Consider the following 12,435-nt stretch of genomic DNA (forward strand, 5'->3'; position numbering starts at 1 on the left):
ATTTTGAGATAGAAGGTCCTCTGGGGAAAAGTGTCAGCTTTCTTTTGATACCATTTATAATCCTAAAAAAATCCATGACTGAGGTAAATAACTCTCGAAAAGTCAAAATCTATTAAAATGAGCTTACTTAACTTCTGGTTTGGTTGCAGACTTCAGTATTTCTAAAATGCAATTCCGGAAACCCCGACAATGTTTTCAATGTATTTAGTATAGAGCGAAACCGAACCAGACGCCAACCTTAACCATTGCCTGGTTTGCCCTAGCTGAATGCCCGCTTTAGGCCTCCCCGTAGGGCAAAGCGGGCAGTTGTAAAGATTTAGTTATCTGCTTCTAACTTTTTTTTTAATAAAATTTCTTCAATTTTAGTTATGCATCATTGAAAAGGGTTAAATCAAGCATTATAATATAAAAATTTAAAGGATCTAGATTATCCATATACTACTTTTTTTAATATTTTTCCTTATGGTGCCCGCTTTGGGCCCTCTTCCCCTATAGTTTTTTTTAAACACGATACTTCAAACAAAATTCTAATCTCAAAATTAACTTTTTGATATTTTAAGTATTTTACTGTTGAAAGAAGACTAGTATATTACGAAAAAAAAAAATCATCAAAGAATAAGCCCCACCCACCCGCCCAATCTCAGTTGTGACTAATCTTTTTATTTGTTGTGAAATGGACGGCGGAGCTTAAATGATGCAGAGTTCATATTTTTCTACAAAAAATTACCATGTGAAATATGTTAAAAATGAGGAAGTGCAAAATTGAAATGTCTTTACTATTTTGTAGAGAAATATGGATTTTGCAGTTAAGCTCCGCCCCTAAATCTGACATTAAATGACAAATTCATCAGAACTGATATAGGGTGGGTGGGTGGGGCTTAATCATTGACGTATTTTTCTTAATGTATGTATGTTTTTTTTTTTTCAAAAACACAATACCTACTTAAAACATAATTCTAATCTCAAATTCACTCTTTATTTTAAGTATTTTACTGTTGAAAGAAGACTGGCATTTTACGAAAAAACATCCAAGGATAAGCCCCATCCACCCCAACTCAATTGTGATTAATTTTTTTATTCATCGTGAGAGAGAGGGGGGCGGAGCTTAAATGCAAAGTTCAACAGGGGACTCCTAAATTATTTCATGTTTAAAAAAAATCTACGAGTGGTCTCTAAAATTCTTTCACACTCTTTAAAAAAAAGATACAACTGGCCCCAAAGATTCTTCCACGTTCTTAAAATCAAGACACCACGAGCCCACAAGATCTTTTGAAGTTCTTTCAAAAATTGATTTAAAGATTTGAAGATTTGAGGATTTTCGAACGTATTAATGCTCAAAAAAATACAGTGGACGTATGGCCATTGCAACCGTACAATCTAGAAGGGCGTTAAATGCAAATTGCCAGCCGAAGAAGACATCTACGTAGTTAATATATGAGCATCTGGTGAGAATTTGGTATTGATTGGCGAATTTGGCGATTCGAGGATTTGGTGATACGAGGATTTTGAGGATTTGGCGATTCGAGGATTTTGAAGATCTGAAGATTTGGTAATGATTCGAGGAATTGGTGATTTGAGGATTTTGAGGATTTAAAGATTGAGGATTTGATATTGATTTGAGGATTTGGTAATTTAAAGATTTTGAAGATTTGAGGAAGAAAGAAATATAATGAAAATATGGCTATTGCGACCAGATAATCTAGATATCTGTAATGTGCGATTCTTAGAAGATACCTAGATAATTAATATAGTTGAGGATTGGGTGAATTGCGGCTTTTGAGGATTTGACGATTCTCGAAAACATTAACGCCCAAAAATACACTGAATACCCACCCTATACCATTGCAACATAGATAATCTACACGATGATTTGAGGATTTTGAGGATTTGGTGATTTAAGGATTAGGTATTGATTTGAGGATTTGGTATTGATTTTAATATTTGAAGATTTGAGGATTTTCGAACGCCCAAAAAAATATAGTGGACGTATGGCCATTGCAACCACATAACCTAGGTGGTTGCAATGTAAAATGTTAAATGTAAATTGCCAGTCAAAGAAGACACCTATATGACTTTTAGTGATTTAAGGATTTTGAAAGTTTAAGGATTTGGTGATATGAGGACTTTGAGGATTTGAAGATTTGAGTATGGCCATTGCGATATAGATAGATAATTATCTACACCATGATTTGAGGATTTTGAAGGATTTGGTAATTTGAGGATTTTCAGAATTTGAAGAGTTAAGGATTTGGTTATTTAAGAATTTTGAAGATTTGGGGATTTGGTGATTTGAGGATTTTGAGAATTTGAAGAGTTGAGAATTTTCGAAGACACTGACGCCTAAAAGAATACAATGGAAGTATGACAATCTACATGTTTGTTAAATGTTCATTGCAAGTCGTAAAATACACCTAGATAATTAATATATGAGCATCTGGTAAGGAATTGGTGATTTGAGAATTTAAAGATTTGATTGATATAAGGATTTGAAAATTTGAAGGTTTCGAAATTAACTGTAAAAAATGCACAGTAATGTCGTACACACGAAAAGAGAGTATGATAACATTTCACTATAATATAAATGGCTTTGTTATTAAAAGATGCACGAGTTTCTCTGATTTAGGTGTCATTGTGGACACATCACTAACCTTTTCTAATCATATAATAGACATTACCAATGGTGCAATGAGGCTATTAGGATTTATTATAAGAAACACCAAAGATTTTAAGGATATTTTTAGTATTAAATTGTTGTACTTTAGCTTAGTTAGATCAAAGTTGGAATATTGTTGTGTAGTATGGGGTCCCTATCAACAAAATCATATATCACTTATTGAAAATGTGCATCGGAAATTCTGTAAGTACTTATATTTTAAAAAGTTTGGGTCATACCCGCACAGGCACTGTGAACAAAATGTACTTTTAAATATTATAAATGAAAGACCTCTCTTTGCAAGGAGAAATGTACTTAGGCTAATACTCTTACAAAAGATTGTTAATGGTGAAGTCAAATGTGTGGATTTATTTAATGAATTAAGTTTTTGTGTTCTTTGGACAAACTGTAGAACTCCTAACATGTTCTATTATAGAATACCAAATACCTTCCACCACTTCAACAGTTCACTTATTTCTTGTTTAAGATTATAATTGTATTATGCATCACCTTAATATTGATATGTTTTTTGATAATTTTAAGTGTAAGTCAATTAAATCTAATTTCTGTATTTTTAAATAGAACTATTACTAATTGATTATCACAAATTCCACATTTTCCCAACACACCTTATCTAAAACACCTACCCACGACGCATGAACACAACCTTTCTTAGGAGCCTTTTTTGTCTTAGCTGATAACACTAGATAAGTTGTACGTGGTGTGTGTTAGAGTGTGTGTGGATATTAAAATTTTCACGTCACAATGTCAGAATTCATAACCGACATGGAAGCTCTAGAAGACGAACATTTTCAACGTCTGAGGCACCTTTTTGCTTCAACCAAAAATAAATTCCAAAGATGTACAACTAACGCAGAGCGTGTTAATTTCTTGCTGGCTAATAAAAAAGTTGCAAAGCTAAGTAAAGCTGGCCTTAATCAAAAAAAGTCGGGCATCAAATCGAACTCAGCCTTTTACGAATTAACCGAAAGTGGAGATAAGCACTTTACAGATGGATACTATGAACGAGCTCTAGCTACGTATGGTACGGCTTTGTCTTTTGCTGCTGACGATATTACTTTGGCTATCGCATTCTACAACAGATCTCGGACATTTTTGGCATTGAATATGTACGATGAATGTTTAACAGTAAGTACATAGTTTTTTTTTTGACCAAAATGTTTTTATTGTTGTTGTAGGATATTGACATATGTATGGCACGAGGTTATAGCCAACACTTGAAGATAGATCTCATTAATAGGAGAAAATATGTGCAAATATTGAAAGAACATGATGCCCCTCCGAGAACTGACCCGAACACAACCAGAATCCAAGAAATTCGAGAAGAGGAGAAAAATCCTTTAATTCAGTCTGCCAGGAACTGCATTAGGATACAAACAGATGACCAATACGGCCAATATATAGTTGCCAGCAGGAATATTGAAATCGGCGAAATCCTAGTTGTTGAAAAACCATATACATGGGTGGTATTTGATCATCTGAGTATGTATTGTCATGAGTGTTTGAAAATGTGTCGCAACGTAATACCTTGCAATAAATGCATTCTGGCCGTATACTGTAGTAATACCTGCAAGAAAAATGCTTTCAGAAGTTATCATCGCTACGAATGTCCAATTCAACAAAACATACTCAGCTTCTTTTATGATGTCAAAGAACTCGTGTTCTTTGCCTTAAAAATGACACTCTTGGTCAGAAATGATAACGACGCTAATCCCGATGAAAGCATTTATCGTTCGGACAGGTACCACGAAATTTCAAAATTGGACAGTCGTATCGATAACTACCCAAAAGAGAAACTATTCACTCTGTCTTTTATAACAGCAATGGTGTTTCAATTTGCTAAACAGAAGACCGACTTGTTTTCGGTACGGACTTACGAAGACAAATTTAAGGAACAATTTTTGTTTAACTTGCAAATTGGTACCATGCATTATCGTGAAATCGAACTATATCGTGGAAAAGAGGAAGATGATAACCCAGTCTACAGTAACGTGATATATCCTCTGTCTAGCTTGTTTAAACATTCTTGCAATGCAAACGCGTTGTGTTACACTTTAGGATCTACATTAGTGGTCAAATCTGTTTCTACGATCAAGGAAGGAGAACAATGTTTTATTTCTTACGGGTAAGTTTTCTTTTTTGATTACTATGACAACAACCATGTTTAGTAGAAGGGTTGGAGATAAACATTTTTTAAGTTTCGAATATTTTATGTTTTAGTCCCTCTTGCGTGTATCTTAACAAACCCAAGCGCCAAGAAATACTTCGATACAAGTTCCATTTTACCTGCAAATGTAAGCCCTGCGAAGAAGATTGGCCACAAGAGAATAATCCTGAAGACTACAAAAAGTTTAGAGTGGTAGCACAAAACCTTTTAGCGAAAAATAGACAAGTAATAATCGATCATATGCAGAGGATAATTGCCGATCTGAATGAAGCACTAGAGACACAGAGTGAATCTTCTAAAGAAGTATTACACCTGACTGAACGGCTTAGAATTTGTTATGAGCTTTTAGGTTCGTTGTTAGTTTAGTAGCAAATTTTATTGACGAACAAAATGTTTAAAAAATCTGGTTTTATATTCAGTGTTTGTAAAATTAATATTTGTAGTTTCAGTATGTTTTGTGCGTATACAATATTGACCTAAATAAATCTTATTTTAATCTGCATTAAAACCTTGACAGTGTTTTTACGTTAAATATAAATAAATAAAGATAAATCTGCTGTTTTCAAGCGTGTGCTTTTTTTGTTTTTTTGACCTTTCATGAGCCCTAGAGTACGAAGAAATAGGTCGACAGTTTCCGTCTGTCTGTCTATCTGTTTGTCTGTCTGTCTGCCGTCTGTCCGGATCCTTATTAAACAGATAATCTGCGAAACTACTGGACCGACTCAAAACTGTACATGATCAATGGGTTCGAAATTGTCTAAAATAACAAAGTAGTTTATGACTCCGTACTGAGTTTTTACCCGAAATGTCCAGATTTTTGGAAAGAAAACCAAAAATAAAAAACATTATTTTGCATTTTAATTTTGAATATGTATGTTTTTGATAAGTATGATAAGTTTTTAATCAAAATTTTGCCGAATAAATCTTATCTAAAATCTCCAAAATATGATGAGTCTATACTTTCGGCCAATTTTTATTTTTCGTTTTTTCATGTCTTTTATTTTTTCAATGTTTCTTTCGATTTTATAATTTTTCGTTTATTCAGTTTTGAAATTTTCAATCTTTGATTTTTCAGTTCCTCAAGTTCCAGTTTTTAAATTTTTCAATTTTGTAATTTTTGGATTTCTCAATTACATATTCGATTTTTCTATTTCTTTAATTTTCAATGTTTTCATTTTACAATTTCTTTTCGATGTTTCAAAGCTTTCATTTGATGCTTTTCATTTTTTCATTTTTGATTTTCCAATTTTACAGTTTTGCAACTTTTCCATTTCTTTGATTCGAAAAGTTGAAAAATCGAAAAATTAAAAATCAAAGACCTAAAAAAAAGCGAAAAATATAAAAATGCAAATTAGAACTAAAGAAACGAAAAATCAAAACATAACTAAAACTCGAGAAACTTAAAAATTGAAAAAAATTATGAGTTGAAAAATTGGAGAGAAGAAAAAACGACTCGAATCGAAAAATTGGAAAGCCCAAAAATTGTCAAGTCCAACAATTATAGAATCGTCAAAATTGTAAAGTCGAAAAACTGAAAGCTCGAAAATTAAAAAATTAAATATCGAGATATTGAAAAATCGAATAAAAGAAAAAGTTTTAAATCCAAAAATAATAATTATTAAAAAATTGTAGATTTCTAAAAGAGTAAAACTGAAAAAGTGAAAAAAGTTAAAGTAATTATTATTATTAGCATTACATACATATTTAAAATGAAAACTAGAAAAATTGCAAAGCAAAACTGAAGAGACGCAAAACCGAAAGATCGAGGAACTGAAAAATCTAAACTAAAATAACCAAAAATTAAAATATCTAAAATTTGAAAAATTGAAAAATTGCAAATCCAAAAATTGAAAAAGTCAAAAATTGAAAAATTTTACATTTAAATGAAAAAAAAAATAGGAAAACCGAAAAATTAATAGGTAATAGGTAATAGGTTTTATTGTGCCTTAAGAAATGATACATTTCAGCAATGTCAAGACAGTATGTCATATCGACAATAAATATGCACGTGGTACAAAACATACATGTGTATATGGACAGCATAACATTTAGCAAATATAAAAGATAGAAGCAGCACCCACTCCACATTATTTATTAAATACTGATTTAATTGACCTTATATCAGTATCATAAAGTGGAGATTAAAACAGCAATGTTTTAATTTTTATTAGAAACTGGGGCATTGGTAGTGACGCAATATTATCGGGTAGGCAGTTGTAAAACTGAGGACCATAGTAATTGATGGAGTTTCTACTTTTATTTATTCTCCGAAAGTCAAGGCAGATATCATCACCCTGTCTGGTGTTATAACAATGGTGGTCGCGATTTTTCGTGTAGCTTTCAATGCGCGTTTTCACATTTACTAAGCATTGGTATACATAGAGCGATGGAACTGTCAAGATTCCATGTTCTACGTAATATTGCCTCACATCTTCTCTATAGTTCACATTAGATATTATACGAATTGCTTTCCTCTGAAGTTTGAAAATTCTGGGAAGATGTGTTGTATGTCCCCAAGTCGCAAGAGCATACGCAAAATGGCTCTGGAATAGGCTGAAATATACTAATTTTTTAATGTTAAGTGACACTATACTACTGAGTTTACGTAATAGGTAAATTGTTTTTGCAAGTTTCTTGCTTAAGACATCAACATGAGCTTCCCAGCAGAGAGTTGTATCCAACGTTATGCCTAGAAATTTAGTGTGGTTAGGATTGTCTATGCCAATATATCGCGTGGAAAATATCATTGTAGATGTTTTGTCTTTGTTCAAATATAGGCCATTGCGATGAAACCAGTTCTGAGCATTTGATTGTGCAGCGGCCAGCTTTCCAGTCACAGTCGCTAATCTACGGTTAGCTGTGCTTAGGGTGGTATCATCAGCATATAATATTGGATTAACATCATCAACTGCTGCTGGTAGATTGTTGATATAAACTATAAACAGTAGGGGTCCCAAAATGGACCCTTGTGGAACGCCATACGTCGTTATTTGGCATTGTGACAAATGAGAATTATATAATGTGGTTTGACAGCGTTTGGATAGATAGTTTGATAAGAGCGTTACAGATGAATTTGCTATACCTATATTTCTTAGTTTTGAGACAAGTAAACTATGATCAACACAATCAAACGCCTTGGAGAGATCACAAAATGTAATACCGACATATTCCTTATTTTCGAAACCGTTGCTGATAAAAGAAACAAGTTCGTTAATTGCCATAGAAGTCGACTTCTTTGCTGTAAAGCCAAACTGTGATGTATATAATATATTGTTATTGACCAGAAAATCAGTTAGTTGTTTGTTCAAAACCTGCTCAAAGATTTTTGATAGTACAGGGATTATCGCAATTGGTCGATAATTATTATAATCATCTACATTACCTTTTTTGTGAACTGGGACAATTTTGGATTTTTTTAGACAATTTGGGAATATACCATATCTTATGCTGTAATTTATCATTTTTGTGAGAGGGCTTATGATTGAGTTTATAACAGATTTTATCATTATAATGTTGAGTTCGTACAAATCTTTACTAGTTTTATTTTTCATTTTGCCTATCAGTTCTCTGAGATAAATGGGAGTAATTTCACTAAAATTAAATTTTACATTAACATGATTTAATGGTTTGTCCTTTAGATTCACGTGATTTTTTGGTATCTTTGATTTGAGTAGATTAATGTTATCAATGAAGAATTTATTAAAACCTTCTGCATTGAGATTTTCCGAATATACATTGGAATGATCATGATTTCTATTAGCATTAATCACTTTCCAAGCAGCTTTGTGTACGTTTACAGAGTTTGTCAAGATCTGATCGCAGTTGTGCATTTTAATTTCATTTATTTTATTGTTAAGAAGTTTTTTATAGTCTTTTAAAGCAGTTTTGAAGAATGCAGTGTTTGGGAAACGAGACTTTAAATTGTGAAATAACTCAACTAAGTTTTTTAAGCGTATTATTTGAGGATTCTTATTTAGCACCACGGTAGTAGAATACTTGCTGCTATTGAAGGTTCTTAATGGGAATGATTTTATTGCCGCGTTTGAAAGAATAGTCACAAACTCATCCCATTTATGTTCTAGGTCTGCTGCCTCTGTAATGTTTATGATATGGTCCCAATTTATTTCTGATATTTGGCTATGGAACAGATTTAGACCCCTTTGTGTAACGGGCCTGTATGTAGTTGTTTTTCCGTTCTGCTGGTACACGCTAATACAGTTCAGCTGAAGGCTGACTGCATCGTGATCAGAAAGTCTAGTGTGACTTATATTTATTTTATATGGTACTTTACTGTTAGTAACAATATTATCCAGGCAGTTCGTTTTTCTGGTATTTTCTGTGATTAAGGTTCTCATGTGAAAGCTATTTATAAGATCCAAAAAGGATTTGACTTTATGGTCAGGATTATTAAAAAGTATATTAAAGTCCCCAATTAAAAAGGAGCACGTATCGTCTAGTTTTAGTAAGAGTAGGTTTAGTAAGTACAGAAATTCTTCGAAATCGCCATCTGGAGGTCTATAAATGGTGATGATATTTACCCTGTACTCCGTTAGAAAGATGCCGGCAACCTCAGCAACCGTTTGCTTAGATATGGATGCTAAATTTAATTCCGAATACCTTACATTTGGTCTTATTAATATTGCAGCACCACCATACCCTTTTTTGCGACAAAAGCTGCTGGCCACCTTATAGTCAAGTAGTGTTAAGATCTCCACCTCGGCTGCCGTTAACCAGTGTTCACTGAAACAAACAATATGAGGTGGGTTGTCTGATAAATGTAGATCTAAGTCATTAACTTTACGCCGCAGTGACTGTATATTTAGATAAAAAAGGTTTAGCCAGTTGACTCCTAGTGCGGTTTTCCTACTTGTATGGCTGTTGTCTGTTTCGCTCATCAGCCTTTTACCTGGGTTGTCCTCATAGGCGTTATGGGCAGCTAAGTGGATTTTTTCTGTCGGCTTCTTCGGTGAAAATATCGCGTAACATAGCTGCCATTGGGCCATATTTGTGGATTCATTGCATCTTGGAAACGGTGTAGGTCAATTGTTACTTTGAAAGCAGAGTAGAACATAGGATATTTGGTTTCCACTTGTTCACATTGGACTTCCGGGAATTCACCTTTCAGTAGTTCGCAAACTTCAGTCGGTTTTGTATTTGGCGCCAGGCGTGATACAAAAATAAATCCTTTTTTGGGGGCAGCCTTAATAGAAGATTTTGTAACATCTTCTTTATTCCCTATTACTACAGACACTACTTTCTTTTTGGTTATCTTTTTACGTGATACGGTTTCCCACTTAACGCTTGTTGTGTCATCTGGTGCTGATGATTTAATTGTGGGTGATGTATTCTCCGTTTTCGTGGCTTTCTTCTTTTCGTCTTCAGTTGATTTACTCACAGAATGGGCAGTTTTATTTCCTGTGTGGGACGCCACTGGATTGGGTTTCGTTGCAGTGAGTTTATCACCATTTTTTATTGTGATCTTATCTTTGGGTCGACAGCTGACGGTGGAATGAGTTGGTCTTGGCAGTTCACTCACATGCATTGTTGCTTCAAATTCTTGGATTTTTGTCACGACGTAGTTCAGAGTATGTGCTAGCTCATCCTTTGCTTAGATTGTTTTCGATAATTTTCTTATCAGAGAGACGGGTTTTTGCTACTATCTCGAGGAGTTGTTCACGCAGTCTTCGATTTTCGTTCTCTAAAGAGGTTACTTTACACTTGAGCTCGTCGATGGTATTAATTCTACCATCATCGTCATCATCACTGCAGTAGATTTCGCCACTCGTATTTAGGTCTTCGTTGTATGTGACCGAGTTGTCCTTGACACTTTTTCTGTCGGGAGTTTCCTCTTCTAAATGTGGGTTTGCACAACAGCTTTTATTCACCTTGCTTTTCCCATACCCGGAACAACTATAGTGAGCATATTGACCACAATTTAGGCACATAACTCGTTTCTTAACCGCTGGTTTTTGACAAAACGTGCAGAGCACTTTATTTTGCGTGTCGTGGCTTTCCGCCATCTTTCTCGACTTAAGAACTAAAAAACCAAAAAATCGGAAAAATTGAAAATTCGAAAAACCGAAAAGACGAGAATTTTCAATTCAAAAAAGTGGAAAGCAGAAAAATAGAAAATTTAAGAACTGAACAAGCAAAAATTCAAAACATTGAAAAACTAAAAATCGAGAAAATTAAAAATTAAAAAATTGAGAAAAATTGGACAGAAGAAAAAACGACATGAATCCAAAAATTGGAAGGCCCGAAAATTGGAAAGTCAAACAATTATAGAATCGTCAAAATTGTAAAGTCGAAAAATTGAAAATTCCAACACTAGAAAAAGCCAAAAATTGAAAACGTTTATATTTAAACGCAGAAAAAATATAAAATCAAAACATAGGAAAACCGAAAACTTGAAAAAATAAAGAAAATAGAAAACGAAACCAAAAACTGAAAATCAAAAATTGAGGAAATGAAAAAAATCTTAAAATTAAAAAAAATAATACTCCTCGAATTTCAAATCGAAAAATTGCAAGATTTAAAAACTGAAACTTCCAAAATTTGAAAAATGGGAAAAGTGAAAAATTTAAAAATGAAAACTCCAGAGTATGCATATCGTAGAGTTGAAGAAATAAAAAAAATAAAAAATTGAAAAATCCTAAATCGCAAAATGGTAGAAACGAAAAATTGAAAAATCGAAGAACTGAAAAATCTAAATTAAAAAAAAAACACAAATTAAAAAATCTGAAAATGGAAAAATCGAAAAATTGTAATCCGAAAGTTTGCAAATCCGAAAATTGAAAGAGCCAAAAACATTTAGGTACATTTCAAGGAAGAAAAATTAGAAAATCAGAACACAGAAAAACCGAAAACCTGAAAAAAATTAAGAAAATAAAAAATTTAAACGAATAATTGGGGAAACGAAAAACTGAAACATCCAAAGTTGGAAAAACAGAAAATTGAAAAATTTAAAAATGAAAACTCCAGGAGATTCATACCGTAAGATTGAAAAAACGAAAAATTGAAAAATTGTATCGAAAAACTGAAGAAACGAAAGAATTAAAAAATTGAAAATTATAAAATTGCAACAGAAAAATCGAAAAATTGTAAAAATAAAAAACAAAAATCGAAATCAAAACTTCCATACTGAAAACTTGAAAAAACAAAAAATTAAATAATCAAAAATTCAAAAATCAAAAACTCGAGAAACTATAAACCGAATAATTGCAGAATGTAAAATTGAAGAAACGAAAAATTGAAAAATGGAGGAATTGAGAAATCTTAAATAAAAAAAAAACAGAAATTAAAATATCTAAAAGTTGCAAATCGAAAAATTGAAAAATCCAAAGAGTGAAAAATTTTACATTTAAAGGAGAAAAATTAGAAAATCAAAACATTGGAAACCCCAAAAATTGAAAAAATGAACAAAATAAAAAATTGAAAACTTATCAAATTGCAAATCGAAAAACTGAAACTTCCAAAAGATGGAAAATAGGAAAAATGAAACATTTAAAAATGAAGAAACCGAAGAATGAAAAAACAAAAAATTATAAAATCGCATCATAGAAAAATCGGAAAATTTAAAAATAAAGAAAATAAA

At 32.5% G+C, this 12,435-nt stretch overlaps 1 protein-coding gene and 1 long non-coding RNA gene across 2 annotated transcripts; one reads left to right on the top strand and one right to left on the bottom strand.

The window, feature by feature from the left end:
* Positions 1–3,418: 3,418 nt before the first annotated feature.
* Positions 3,419–5,207, top strand: LOC135129859 (SET and MYND domain-containing protein DDB_G0273589-like). The gene is made up of 3 exons (XM_064057127.1): positions 3,419–3,802; positions 3,853–4,799; positions 4,895–5,207. The coding sequence occupies exons 1-3, from the start codon at positions 3,419–3,421 to the stop codon at positions 5,205–5,207; spliced, it is 1,644 nt and encodes a 547-aa protein (XP_063913197.1).
* A 1,785-nt stretch (positions 5,208–6,992) lies between these two features.
* Positions 6,993–10,216, bottom strand: LOC135130428 (uncharacterized). Its single transcript, XR_010280766.1, has 3 exons — positions 9,638–10,216; positions 9,380–9,581; positions 6,993–7,530 (listed from the first exon to the last, which is right to left on the bottom strand). It is a non-coding gene; the product is annotated as an uncharacterized LOC135130428 (long non-coding RNA).
* Positions 10,217–12,435: the final 2,219 nt, after the last annotated feature.

This window comes from Zophobas morio, unplaced genomic scaffold (assembly GCF_036711695.1).
Source record: "Zophobas morio isolate AGI-343-1 ecotype UQ-CSIRO unplaced genomic scaffold, CSIRO_AGI_Zmor_V1 ptg000017l, whole genome shotgun sequence".
NCBI lineage: Eukaryota > Metazoa > Arthropoda > Insecta > Coleoptera > Tenebrionidae > Zophobas > Zophobas morio.